Source organism: Coturnix japonica, chromosome 9 (genome assembly GCF_054131305.1).
Source record: "Coturnix japonica strain WE chromosome 9, WE-NBRP24, whole genome shotgun sequence".
Classification (NCBI taxonomy): Eukaryota; Metazoa; Chordata; class Aves; order Galliformes; family Phasianidae; genus Coturnix; species Coturnix japonica.
In genome coordinates, this window is record NC_140671.1 from 8,876,031 (window position 1) to 8,890,337 (window position 14,307).

The 14,307-nt window shown below is 44.6% G+C and overlaps 1 protein-coding gene across 8 annotated transcripts in view; it reads left to right on the forward strand.

Moving 5' to 3' along the window:
• Positions 1-14,307, forward strand: part of TAOK3 (TAO kinase 3) — a 63,797-nt gene that overhangs the window by 19,265 nt on the left and 30,225 nt on the right. For 5 of the 8 annotated variants that reach the window (XM_015878003.3, XM_085556157.1, XM_015878006.3 and 2 more), the window contains exons 2-10: positions 2,289-2,388; positions 3,607-3,817; positions 7,318-7,389; positions 8,153-8,254; positions 8,553-8,598; positions 9,403-9,499; positions 11,362-11,475; positions 12,510-12,601; positions 14,180-14,273. In XM_015878003.3, coding sequence (XP_015733489.1) covers positions 3,698-3,817; positions 7,318-7,389; positions 8,153-8,254; positions 8,553-8,598; positions 9,403-9,499; positions 11,362-11,475; positions 12,510-12,601; positions 14,180-14,273 — 737 coding nt within the window. In that variant the 5' untranslated portion in view covers positions 2,289-2,388; positions 3,607-3,697. Of the gene's footprint in view, positions 1-2,288; positions 2,389-3,561; positions 3,818-7,317; positions 7,390-8,152; positions 8,255-8,552; positions 8,599-9,402; positions 9,500-11,361; positions 11,476-12,509; positions 12,602-14,179; positions 14,274-14,307 lie in introns of those variants that run through there. The other 3 variants (XM_015878004.3, XM_085556156.1, XM_085556158.1) reach the window with 2 other exon arrangements.

The window sequence follows — 14,307 nt, forward strand, 5'->3', positions numbered from 1 at the left end:
GTTGCCATCAGCTTAGCAATCACAGCATGTTTCATTAGTCAGTCTTTTCTTAGAGGAACATGTTGCCCAAGGAGGCTGTGGATGCCCCATCCCTGCAGGCATTCAAGGCCAGGCTGGATGTGGCTCTGGGCAGCCTGGGCTGCTGGTTGGTGGCCCTGCACATAACAGGGGGTTGGAACCGGATGAGCACTGTGAGCCTTTAAAACCCAGGCCACTCAATCATTCTAAGATCTTCACGTATCACAATGTCATTCCTAATGCTGCATTTACTCTCTGGTTCCTCCTGCCTCTCCAGCTCTGTGCAGCATTCCAGAAGCAGAGCATGAGCAGTGTGTCCCCAAAGGCTGAGCATTCCACCAGCTGGTGACTGAGAGCTGCAATTTGGAGGTAGGCAGTTGGAGGCATTGCCAAGTGGCCTCGTCTGACCCCGGCACTGCTCACACACTGTCAGAAAATCTTGAGTCACCTGTCACATCCATAAGTCATCGCCCATATGACTAATGCTATTTTCATTTGAAGGCTTTGGAACATGCAGTCTCAAAGGCAGATTCCCATGTGCCTTTGGAAAGATGAGGAGTAGGAATCAGGCTTACAATAGAAATTGTTTCTAGATGCATTAAATAAGTAGCTCAGCAACCGAAAACAACATGCTTAATTGGACGAAACCTTGAACTTGAGTAATTTCTGTTGATGACATTCAGCTGCCATAATGCCCTGAAGAATTAAGCCAGGCACTATTTAAACTGTCTTGCCTTTAATCTTTCCATGTCTAGAAGGGAGTTTTAATATGAAGGATTTGCTGCTTTGCCAGCTTACCACTGACTCTGTGATTTGTATCTTTCCTGACCCGTGCCCATGCCCATCCCCAGCACTGTTTGCTCTTGGAAGCACTTTGCATCCCAGGCTTTGCTGATGGCTGTTACTGGAAATTCATAGTCCTGCTAAGAAGGTTTGCACATCACGCAGCCTCACCGTGTGCATCTGTCCCAGTCAGAATGGCATTCAGCCTAGAGCTTAGCTTTAGGTGTTGGCATAATGGGGATGGGTTGGGGTTGGACTTGGTGGTCTTCGAGGTCTTCTGCAGCCTCAATGATTCGATGCTTTAGTCGTGACATTTTAAATCCTAATTTACTCTTGAGTGTTAGAGCTGCGCTGGTTTTGTTTATGGCACTGTTCCTTTGGCTAGAGATGGATAAATGCTTTTCTGCCTCAGTTTGTTTTCTGTTGTTCTAAAGCCAAATGGATTTTTCACTTGGCTGAAGAGTGCCGGACCTGAAATACTGCATTCTTTGCCCTGTGTGCAGGTATGTGGTAAATATAGCACCTCTGGGTGAGGCCAGTCAGCTGGGGATGAATAATCATTTTGTTCATCTGCCTTCTGTCATTAGTTTATCCCTGGTAGATAGCAGGAATTCAAAGGAAGGTATCACTGACTGGCTGAAACATTGCAGATCCTTTTGCTGAAGCTCCTTGAGGAACTTTAAAACAGCTCAGTAGCAATGCTCCGTCATTGAGAACAGTGGGTAGAAACGGTGGCTTTGGGAATGTAATGACAAGCAGGAGGTCTCCTGTGCAGATGTTATTTCCTCATAAACAAGAAGGTGCATTAGTTTGCTTGTCACTAGTTCAGGTAAGTATTACTTCACATACGGTGATAAGGCTGTAGGTATCTGAGGGCAAGTGTTTGATCTGACCCAGAGGGTGGTTGGGTGGGTGTTGCTGCACATGGTTGTGTCCTCTGCTATGAGTGGTCTGGCCCTGATGGGAGCTTTGGCTCTGCCCTCTTTTTGTTCTATTTTGTTCTTTGGCTTTGCTCATTCTCTTGCTGGTGGAATCCACTGGTGCCTGATATGTCAGTGTCTGGGACCTCAAGGTTTTGTGTGTTGTCAGGTATAACGCACTGAGTTCAATGCTAACCTCATCTTTATGAGCTTAGTCCTTTCTGGAGGCCATCTGAAAAGCGTGCTCTGAGAACAGACTTCCAAACAAGCTCAAGAGCCTTTATAAAAATCAAAGGATTTGGCACTTGATCTCATTTCCTGCGTCCTGCCCTTTGATATACAAACATGTCAGATATCATGGAGCACAAGAATAGAGCCTCTTCTCCTAAAGAGGGATGATTGTGTTTATGGGTGGTGCTGGTCCCTTTTAGTTCCCCTTTTACTGCACTTTCAGATGATCCCTTTGTAGCTGTTGCCCTTTCCTAGATGCCACGTTTTCATGCATTCAAATGAGCTACTGGATTTAAATATTTCCTTTTAAACGCCGATATTTGCTTTCCTTTGCAGAATATCGGGAGTGCACAGGATTTGGGGAGAGAGGAGCTCACATCAATGCTGCTGGAAGGAATCTGAGCTGCAGAGCATGCTTTGTGCCACAGTTACCCAGGTATGCTTCAGCAGAGCGCTCTGAGCACCTCTAATGAGCCACAGTTGGCTGTGCTTGTTGCTCCATTACTTGTCATCCTGAGCCAAGGGGAACGTCTCAGCCTCAGACCAAAATTATGCTCTGCTTTCATCCTGGGTGGTGTTTGCAGTTTGAAATCTTTCAGTGCCTTTAACATGTATTTTAATTTAACCTGGTTGCTATATTTCAGCTGGTCTTTCTTCAAATGTTATGCTGATCTATGATGTAAAGTAGGCAGGGCACTCTCATGTTTCTTTTCACAAGGGTTTTTGTTGATGCACTAAATGTGGTATCAATAACCAGGTGCTGAGCTGCATGTGGGGAAGCAGAGCTTTGAGATTTGCTCTGTTCTGCTGTTAGGAGCTGCTGCAGTTGACTCAGCTGTAGTTTATCTGCTGGGCTTTAGAAGGCCAGAGCTGAGCAGAGGCCTCTGTCGTTCCTCTGTCCACCAACAGCAAGAAACCAGTGCAGATTTTTCAGAGTGCTTTAATGATAAACTTTGTAGTGTTTTGCTTTTTGCAGGTTTAACGTTGAAAACCTTCATTTAAGCACGGCCCAGCTCCGTGGTTCTGATTACATGCTTGTGCTAAAGAAGGTGCTAAAGGAGTAAATACCTGCCTTGCAGGATGGAGTCCAGGAGCTTTCAAGAGCAGATCTGTGATGGGAGTTCTGGCACTCATTACAAAAGCCAATAGCACCGGCTGCCTTGGAGCACCGAAAACTTAAAATAATATCCATTTAACACAAAACAAAACCCCACATTCACATGATTGTGAAGTGTTTCTGTGGAATAGAAGCTAACTGTTCTTTTAGCACCAGCTGGCAAGTGGGAGTAGAGAAACAAAGCAAACAACCAGCAGAGAAAAGCAGGAGGAACAATAGTGATAGTCTGAAAAGTGACACGTTAGGAGAGCAGTGTGAAGAATAAGCAAGTTGTGTCACAGGATGTTGTGCGTGGCAACAGGACTTTTGTCTTCAAGTGGACTTTAGTGTAACCGTAACCCTTGCTTCCTGTTTGAGATAGAGCCGTTGTGCTCTGAATGCGTTTTAATCTCTCCATCTAAATTGGCCTAATAATTGAAAAGAATTTGCTGAAGGAAACGATAGTGGAGTCTGTTGCTCCTGAAAGTGCTTCCTCTTGTTTTGCTGTCATAGAAACACGTGTGAAGGAAAGAGATTGAAGATGAACTTTTTCACCAGGTGCTGAATGGTGTCTACAGACTACGTTGTCGATGAAGGAAGAAACTGATTGGGAACTGAAGGCTCCAACTTGTTCATAATCCCGTTCAACATGCGCAAAGGGGTGCCAAAGGACCCAGAAATAGCTGACCTGTTCTACAAAGATGATCCTGAAGAAATATTTGTGGGTTTACATGAAATCGGGCATGGAAGTTTCGGAGCGGTTTACTTTGTAAGTATCATTCCCTACTTCCTATCTTCTCCATTTTGGAAGATAAAACCATGCTGTGGTTTTTAAGGAGCATCCTTTCAGCTCGTAGTGCTTTGTGTGCATGAGCTTGTTTGTCTCCAGAGCACTCCTGAGCTCTTTGCTGTTGCAGCTGTATTGATAGTAGCAGCTGACTGTAGTCACAACACATCCAGCCGTACGGGTTGTGTGTATGGTGTCTGCTGCTGTCAGATGCTGAAAGCTGAATCAAGGCAGTTGAAAATGGTCAAACTGGAATTTCAGGACGTGCTGCTTGTAAATCATTGCAAATAAACATATCTAGTGAATTAATGATTCAAAATGCTTTCAGAGTTGGAAGCTACTTCTGTGAATGAATTGGTTTTGTTGCTGTTTGAGTAAGGATTTTGTGGCGGTAGCATCAAATTACTTTTAGGCTTCCTGAGTGATTTCTCTGCTGTTCTGATAATTCAGGAGTTAAAGACGTCTTTGAAATTCCATCTTGCTTTGTCATCCTCATTTTCTTTATGTTTATTGCGTACCATGCTATCTTCAATAGCAGATGCTTTCAATAGCAAAAGCAAAGGGAAAGTCTTATGAGAAGAGGGAATTCAAGAGGGAAGCAGGTACTGTTTTGATTGATAGTCAAGAGAATTTAATCTGGAAGGTGAGAAGAACAGTGCTTTTACACTTAGAGTGAAAGAAAGCCAAATGCAAGATACCGGACTTGGAAGTAATTCTAAATCCAGCCCTTATCAGTGAAAATTAAATAGAATTCAGTATCAAAAAATAGGTCAAACACAAATTACAGTTGCTGAGTAGCATGTCCTGACACTCCAGAAGATCAAGTGCACCACAACTGAAACTTCCGAGTATCAGACATTAATGCATTTTGGTAAGTGCCCACAAGGCTGGAAGTTGTGCTGCTCTCTGGTAGTAGTTTTGTGCAGCAATGGAGGTGTTGGTGGAACCGAAGGGGTTTTCTGTTCTGGGGGTCTTCAGCAGTGGGACAGATGCTTGTAGTTGTTGGGTGAAGTGACAGGAAGGTGGTAGTGTAATATTAAGTGCACTGCGTGCTAAGAGGGTGAGGTTGTAAAATTTACAAGGTGTGCTGATCCACTCTGTAAGAAGAGATAGGAGAAGGGAGGTTCCTATGCACTGCATGTCACAGATGAGGAGAGGGATCCACAATGTGCTTTATTGCAGTGCTGGAGCAGTGAAGTTGCCTTCTCCGTCATTCAGCTCCTCATGCTTCCAGGGAAAGAGAGTGAGGAGCAGCAGAGATCTAATCTGCCAGGCTGCCTTACAAGAGGAATCTCGCTATGGTTCAGTAGGAGACTTCTGTGGTCCCCCCAGAACTGCTCTTCCTCCACTCCTATAGACTTTACCAGGAGAGTTGGGCTTGCTGCCACCCTGGTTGATGGTTATGTAATATTTCCAAATACTGTGGGGCCTTTATGCAGTTCAGTGCTGCTTCTCTGACAGAATTAAATACCATGGGCAAGTTGGGCTACAAAGCATCTGACATGGACTTTTCAAGCCTACTTGAGTACTGTGAGTTTGTATTTGAACAAAGTGATGAGGAGCCTTTTTTCCTACCAAGAAACTGGGAGGAGAGGAATATTCCTGCCAAGCCTAATAAAATAAAGAAAGAAAGCAGTGATGCTCAAATGGCTCAAGTATTGCCATTCAGAAAATGGCAAATAGTCAAATAAAGCAAATGAAGGACTTGGGAAGGACTGTAACTCTGGTGACACTAGCAAGTGATTTTGGCTGTCTGGTGTGTTATTGCCAAGGCTTGGAGAGTTAACTGAGCATTGCTTTTGTTGCTAGAAAGAAATGCTTCTTACAGCAACAACTCCATCCACAACTGAGAGAACGTGGCAACAGCTTAATGATGCAGTGATACCTTTCAGCAAGTTGTTAATGGTATGAGAGGTTGTATGCTCACCTGAAGGGATGCGGAGTTGGTGGCAGACAGGAATGTTTGGAAGTTTGCTTAGGACACCAGCATGAGCTCATCTGAGTGAGTGGAACACTTGTGCTGAATGAGGACAGTGAGTGGTTCTTGAAACTTCTTAGCCAGGAGTTACTTGCTTCCAGCTTTCTGTGAGTCGCCTGTTGAGCAGAGCAGTCTGAGTGTGTCGGCTCCCTTTAGTCATCGCTGTGCTCTCATGGTTCACCCAGTGCCATTTGTCTTTGAAGTCCCTGTATGCATGGTGGAATGGCTTTGATTAATGCATCACTTGGGAGCATAGTACTCGTCTTCCTGAGCAGCTGAAATGAGGGGTTACCACACTTAGCTTTGATTGTATTTTAAGCTTAAGACACTGATTTCTTGTCCTCAGTGTTGTGAGTGGTTAGAGTACCAGCATCTCAGTAACTCCCTTAAGACTAAAGCCTTAAAACATTTGGTCTTTAATGTGCAGAAATGGAGGTGGTGCAGTGCCAGACAAGCAGAGCTCTTTCTAAAGTTGAGTTCTCAGCTTCTGGTCAGTGTGCCCATGTCATACAGATACACACAAGTGTGCTTTTTCTGCCTGAATGATATTGATTGTACAACTGGGACTTGGTGGCTGTGATATTAAAATACTAAACATAGAGCTAAATCTGTAACAGAATCTGTGTCCCGTATTTTCCTTTGACATTTCTTCATCAAAACAACCAGATGCCAGGCATCCAATTCTGCTCAGTGTCCTCCTGAGCCTTCCCAGTGCTGCCCCAATACAAGATGGCAGTGTCAAAGATGACCTACAGTTCAGGGCTGAAAACAAACCCTTCAACCTGTTTGAGCACTAAGTTGCATATCAGCTCGCTGACATACTTGTTTGAAGGTGTGTGTTTTTGTATTAGGATCCATGATGTTTGGGTCTGGCAATTATTGTTGGAAACGTCAATGTCCTGAGTTTTAACACTGATTTCACAGTGGTTGTTTGGATGAGGTTTGCATTGATACGAATGGCTGGGGCTTTTCCCCACTTTATGCTGCACACCCAGCACTGGAGTGGAAGCAATTTGCAGTGAAAGGAAGGTTGCTTTCTTTTAATTGAGTTGAATTCCAGTTTGAAGCACTGTAAAACTGGAAGCTGAAATACCTGTTTGACAACGTCACTGTTTGCATGGTTGGCTTTGGGTGGAATTTTGTTGTGCTTTTTTATTTGTTTCTTTAGGAAATATTTTAACCTAAGGCTGTTTTTACAGCAGTTCCAACCTGTGTTTTGCATGCTTACACTCTGTGATACTGGACCTTGGTCTGTGTAGCACTGGAAAGGCAGCAAGTGTAGTAAGGGCTGGGGGAGGGACAGTGATTGCAGAGAGTGAAATAGTGCCAGAAAGGAGTGATAAAAGAGTTGTCTCATAAATCTTATCATCACGCAGGTGTCTGAAGTGCAGGAGCTTGCCAGGATGTGATACAGGGGGAGAAGGTCTGTGTTTGCTAAAGGCACAGCTCACTCCACCAGGAGGAAAAAAAAAAATGATGGTTTAATTTCTTTTTCCTGCTGCAGGCTACAAATTCCCACACTAATGAGGTGGTGGCAGTCAAGAAGATGTCCTACAGCGGCAAGCAAACCAACGAGGTAAGGTGGTGCAGCCAGTTCTGATACAGCTGTGCTGTAAGGCTGGTCAGTGAAATCAGCAGAGCAGCCTCCTAATGCTGTAGCTGTTGCTCACTTCCATAGGAAGCACAAAGGTTTGTAGAGGGAAGATTAATTCATGCAAATCTTGACAAGTAGCTCTGTTTAAGCAAGCAAACAGGAATTCAGGATGCTTGTAGGGTGGTTATTTCTGTATAATTCTGTATATTATTTCTATAAGTACATTAATAACACCTGGGCTGCAGGAGCCATAACCACAACTTGCTGAGGTGTCGAGTGAATTGTAGAGCTGACCTTAAAACCTGCTCTAGGTTTGTAATATCAAAATGCACAGGCGCAGTATTTGGAATATCAGCCTCGCTTCAATTATTGTTTGTTAATTGCTCCTCTTATTTACTATTGTTAGCATACAGCCAACTGCTCCTGCTTGCAGCACGTGCTGTAGCTGCTGGCTGCTTTGGGGCATGTGAGCACTTCATGGTGTTTAACAGTTGCAATCCTTTGAGTAAAATGTGTTGCAAATAAATAAGGTGGGGAAAAATCCTTTTTAGTTCTCCAGCTTAACCTGTCTTAGGGCAGTCAGATGCAAACAGCTTCAGTACAGCCATGCTTTTGCAACTACAACTCTTGTCATCTTTGCACCATAGAATTACCTTCTGGCTGCTTTTCAGCCTGTTGTGCTGTACATGAGGTCATGTAGGGGCTTAAGTGGGGAAACGTGCCCATGTCTTTTTGTTTTCATTAGAAATGGCAGGATATCATCAAAGAAGTCAAGTTTCTACAACAGCTGAAGCACCCAAACACCATAGAATATAAGGGCTGTTACCTGAAGGAGCACACAGCATGGGTGAGTGGGGTGGCACTGGGGGGCTCGGTGGGCAGAAGGCTGCATGGCGACCAGGCATCCAATGCGTGCAGTGTCTTTGCATGCAGCAGTATCCATCCACTGCTGCCTGTTGTCTCTTTCATCTAAAGAAGCTTCTGGTTAATTTAAAAGTAATGGATATTTAGGAGGCTAGAAGAGGTCCTTGAAACTTCACTTTCCAATTGCTCCTGCAGGTCCTTAGCCATCCAAATAGCAGCAGTTTATTTGGGGGAGCTTCCATTTACTATTACTTAATTGCGTGCTTTTTTTCCCCTTGCAGTTGGTTATGGAGTACTGCTTAGGATCAGCCTCTGATTTGCTAGAAGGTGAGTTGTACGAAGTCTTGAGGTTTGTTTCTTCTGGTGCCCCCTCTGAGCACAGTGGGATAAGAATGGGACCAGAATGGCTGTGTTTGTCATGCTGAGATTTTCCCATAGGGCCAATGCTCTGTATACATGGCATGCACATTCATAAGTTGTAAGATGAAGATATAAAAGTTTACAGCTGGATTGCTGTAATTGGCACCTTCTGGATGAGTGTCTGTTACCTGAATACCCGTAATAAAAACCCCGCCTTTCTGTTTCTAGGAATAACTACAGGTGACCATAAGTCAGAAGATGGGTATGACCTCAAAGCTGAGACCACAGCACCTGCAGAGGGATGGGAGTCTAAGCTGTAGCCTGTTAAGACTGTTAGTCTTTGCAAGCCTTGTATTTTGTATCTAAGATGCAGTCAGTCAAAGGCACTCACTGGTCTGATTTAGGGATCTATGGAAGATGCTTTGGGGCATCTCTGTGTATTCTTCAGTTCTGTGTTTTTGCTAAGAAGGATGGGGTTGGAAAGGGAATTTCTCTATGCTAAGGGCTGAAGTTGTATTTCAAATACATTGACCAGCTGTAGTCAGACACATCACCTGGTGCCAGCAGTAACTGCTCCCCTTAGCAGGACTGTGGTTTCACCACTGAAATCCTCACAAAGGATGTGTGCAGACTCAAAGCTCCTACAGGAGATAAGTGTGATGAAGGCGGTGCCCACCTCATAGCTTGCAAAATGGGAGGCGTTCCTTTTTAGAAACGTTCCCAGGATCACACTGGATGTTCTTACATTTTTCTCCTGCTTTTTTTCTGTAGTTCACAAGAAACCACTTCAGGAAGTGGAGATTGCTGCCATCACCCACGGTGCCTTGCAGGGGCTGGCCTACCTGCACTCTCACTGTAAGATACACAGGTAAGGCTGCTGCTGGAGCTGCTTTCGGTTACATGGGATGAGTCTGAAAATCACTTTGCTCTGTCTAAGCAGCTTTGTTAAAGGTTCCCCTGTTAGAGTTTCCTTCAGTGGGCTTACCAATGCACCCAATGCCAGGGTAGGTTTATAAATGAAAGCTGTTGGATGGTAAGAGATAAGTTCCTTCTGAAGTAATTCCATGTGCTTATTGTCCAGTGCTAATTCTCTTCCATGGCAGCAATTTTCTCTGCAGACCTTGATAACAAAGGGTGCACCTCAATGTTGGCAATGAGCATGGACAAGAAATACACAGTGCAAATCCATCAGCTATGTTGGTATGGTAGAGCTAAACTACTTCTAAAACTTAACATCTGAATAGTTTTTGACATTGAGTAAGTAAAACTATGTGCTTCCAGAAATCAGCTGCTGAAAGCGTAAGGCCAGGCTAAAACTGCCTTAGGAGAAATAAGAGCATGCACAGGAGGATCCCTGTCTGATCACTGATGCCAGCTCCTAGATCTATGTTGTATTATTTTCCAGGAGTTCTGAGTTTTTTACACCCATCTGTCAGTGCTGCTGCATGATCCCAGTTAGTGTTGTTTCACTGTGAGTCCTGCTGCTGTTCTGTATCAGGGAGTTGCTGTGGAAGTGATGAGAGCTGCGATGTGAGTGAGGAGTCAGCAGGATGAAGCAGCTCGAGACCATTAAAAGCCTCTATTTGGTCTGCTGGCAGGCGTTAGGCAGAAAATCTACGTTGCTGGGGTAGAAAGAAATTAAGGAAATTATTACGCTGGATGTGAATGCCAGTTCATGAAATTAAAGTAAAGCAATTCCTGATGAACCCTGTGCATGTATGCACTTGTGCATAAGAAGTGCCGTGCTGATGTGCTTGGCTGCAGGGGGCTGTGCCTGGAGCAGCCCCTGCTGTGGTGTCTGAGTGCTGGGCAAGGCAGCAGGTGATGGGTGAGCTGGGTCCAACGCTGGCAGCTGGTGCCTTGGTTTCCCTGCCCCACAGCCTGCAAGGCAAATCGTGACCTGGTCTGGAGGGACACCTGGTGGAGATGCAGGAAAAGGCAAGTCCCTGCCCCGTCTCTGAAGTACTTCTTAGGTCCGTTCCTGCAAATACAAAACATTCTTCATACTTCTCCTTTCTTGTTGAAGTTCTGTACCAGGGTTTAAAGGAGTTTCACCGTGTCCTGATTGTTCTCCCTGTTTAATAGCTTATGGGTGCAAGAATAAGTATTGCAGGTATAACAGGCCGGAAATCCCAGGGATTATAAAGGAATGAATGGTACTTAAGTTATTCCTCTGTAGGTTTGCATAGACCCGTTGCCAGGTGTTTTAGGTTAACTCCATTCTCATATCTTCTTGTTTTATGGGCCGTTAATTTGTCATTAACCACTTACTGAGGGATTGAAAGGTTCTCAGTGTAGAAGGTGTTGCAGAGACCCGGTGCTTTTAGTATTGCAGTATGAACTGCATGAATTATCTGAGACTTGCAGGACGGTAGCAGATGTGAGGGCATTTGAACAACAAGAACAGCCCTCCTGTTATCTGTCACATCTGCAGAATAGGGTGAATCTCTTTGATCTCTGTTTCAAACCTCAGCTTTGCAGCCGTGGCTCATCTCTTCATCATTCATCCCATACTGCACTTTTTGGGTGCAGTCGGGTTTCCATTCCAAGTCAGGTTGTGTGATCTCCCTCCAGCTTTCTGTAAGCCCAGACTTCAGATATTTGTAGGGATGATTTTAATGGCTGTTTTAGTTGGGAACAGGTTGGTGGCATACTCTGTGTCTGTGAGTTCGGAAGGTTGTTCTGCTCTAACAAGAAATGTACTTTTTCTTTCTTTTTCCTTTCTTTAAGGGACATTAAAGCTGGAAATATTCTTCTAACAGAACCAGGTCAAGTGAAGCTCGCTGATTTTGGGTCAGCATCTATAGTCTCCCCTGCCAATTCCTTCGTAGGAACGCCTTACTGGTGAGTAAAGCCTGAGGTGTTTCACTCTAAGTCTGCTCTCTTATGTTTCCAGCACTTCACAATCTGGAAATGCTGTCTGGCACAGCAACTATGTTAATCTAGCAGTGCTTTTTGTTTACAATTCCCATGTCCAGGAAATGGTTCCTTCTCAGTACCCATGAGTAGAGACTGATTGTGCAGTGCTTCAGAATGGCACCAGTTCGTGTTCTGCCTGTTGTCATGTCTTTGGCTTAAAAACAGTTAACGTTTGCTATATATAATGCAACTAAGGCAACCACACAGAGTAAAAGAAAGTTCTGTTAATCCATGTGTGCAGACTGGAAGTCACACAGCTGCGTGGATTGTGTTTGAAGAGACTTGCTTAAGGGTCACTTGAGTTGCTTTACATTCCTAACTATCATAGGGAACCAGCTTAGCTTTATACTGCACTTATTTTGTGGCAGACACCCCATACCCTGATGGGAGGTTACGTATCACTCAACCTCTGAACAAGTCTGTTTGGCAAGAAGCTTCATTTTTGAAGAACAAAACCTGCAAGGCTGAATTCCTGCAGGCTGGGCCTGCTGCTTATTTTCCCTCTTCTCCCCTCCTTATCCTGGGCTTCTGGATTTCCCTGTTCATTCCATAGCTACACTCCCTCTGCCTGCTGGGAAGTTCTGGTGTGCCAATGGAAAACCTGCCATCTCTAGTGTGGGTACAGATGATGGCTTTACGACTTCCCCAGCCCCCACAGTCTACCTGCAGGTCTGAGGCCTTTGAGGCTGGTTCCCCATGTGCCAACATTTTGTGCTAATAGTGAAACGATCAGGTTGACCTCTCATTTATTTCCTTTTCTTAAACTGTCTGTTGGAAGAGCAGCTCATGCAGGCAAGCACTGTTTTGTTTCAGCGTGGTTTTACTCAGCTCCCTGCTGACTCTTCAAGCTCTGGTCTGCTGTGCTGTTGAAGCTGATGGAGCCATCTCATTTTTAAGCTGTGTGCTGGGAGTCACTGTTTGTATCTTCTGACCTTTGTGTTTTGCACTGTGGTTGGTAGGATGGCACCAGAGGTGATCCTGGCTATGGACGAAGGACAGTATGATGGGAAGGTGGATGTCTGGTCTCTTGGGATCACGTGTATAGAGTTAGGTGAGTAAATGCTTTGCAACTGAAATGAATAACCGTCATGATCATGAGAGGGCTGCAGTCTTGTACTTTGCTCAGCCTGAGCAATCCTGGTTGTTACTGAATGGAGCCTGGCTTAAGTAGATGGAATAATGTTCAGTTGTTCAGATTGATGCTTGAATCTGGCACATGTGTGTCCTGAGTGCAGCATTGAAGACGTGGCCAGTCTTAGGGACTGAAGGTATTTGCCAAGCACAGCTCATTGCCCCGTGCTCCCTCTGTGTGTTAGGAAAAGCTGAAAGTAGCAGCTGTGTTCATGAGTAATACCAGACTTGTGAGCTCAAGGCATTGCTAAGAACAGTGGAAGTGATATTCTGTCTTCAAATTGCTGCACCTTCAGACAGTTTTTATATAGGAATTCTAAATACTTATAGACTGATTAAATGCTGCTGTGGGAAGATGCATAACGGCCACCAGCCGGTCGTTTGTACAGGGAGGTTTAGTGCACCTCACAAATGTGTGGCCAAACATGAACACAAGTGAAAAAGTGAGTTGGAATGAGAGAGAAGCAAACTTGCAGCATTTCTGCTGAGCTCTTAGAAACATCTCTTCCTGCTTTATATAGTTTGTCCCCTGCTGTTCTGCTATGGAACAAAGTGCTGCTATTTTTATTATTGCTCCCAGAGAAGAGGGAACTATGGCCTGTCGTCTGTTCCTTTGTGTGTGTGTGGTTTTGGGAAGGTTGGAGCAACTATTCTGCCAAGGGTATTGATGTCCTAAGAAGTTTGTGTTAGATGAGGCCTGCGTTAGCTTTCAGCTCGTCCTGTTATTTCCCCAGTCTGGGAAATAAATGAATCCTCAGTCTCATCTAAAAGTTTGAAATGTGAATCAATGTGAATGGGTTCTGTGCATGGGAAGGAAAGGGTTTGCACTGCAAGGGGCAGAGTGTGCACATGGGTACTGCCTGAAGGAGAGGTAGATGGGATAGCAGATGTACAGAGCAGATTGGTGCATATTGAGTTTGGATGTTGACACTGCACGAGTCAGAGATCCCAGTGGCTGAATAGATCCCATGCTCCCTATGCAGGCATTCAGTTTTCATAGTAGAATTTGTGTGCAACTTTTCAGTCAAGAACTATAAAGGTGAGAGCTGTGCATGATTCCATATCTGAGCTAAGGGCACATCTGGCAGTGAATGTGGCAGGTTGCCTGGCTTTCACAGGGGGCAGCCACTGACAGAAGAAAGGGGCATCCGCTCTTTTCTTAAGCACGCTGTATGCCTGAGGCCTTTTTTGGGCAGCTCCTGCTGATTTTACCATAGCAGATCAGGTGTGGAATGTTGCAGTTAACCTAAAATGAATTGGAAACTCTTCCTTGTGATTTGCATCCCGTTCTTTGGATTCCATTATCCCATCTACAAGTGAGTAACAGCTTTCCTCGAGTGGTTGTCCCTGGCTAACCCAGAAGATTAAAATAATTGGCCGAGATGTGATGACAGCAATAATGGGCTATTGATTTAACAGTAGTACTCTGCTCATATTTCCATATCTTTCCCCTTTTCTTTCCAGACTGCCTTATCACACCTTTCTCTTCTCTTTCTAGCTGAAAGGAAGCCTCCGCTCTTCAACATGAATGCAATGAGTGCCTTATATCACATAGCCCAGAACGATTCCCCTACCTTACAGTCAAACGAATGGTAAGAGAGCAATTACCAAGTGGTTTTGGTTTTT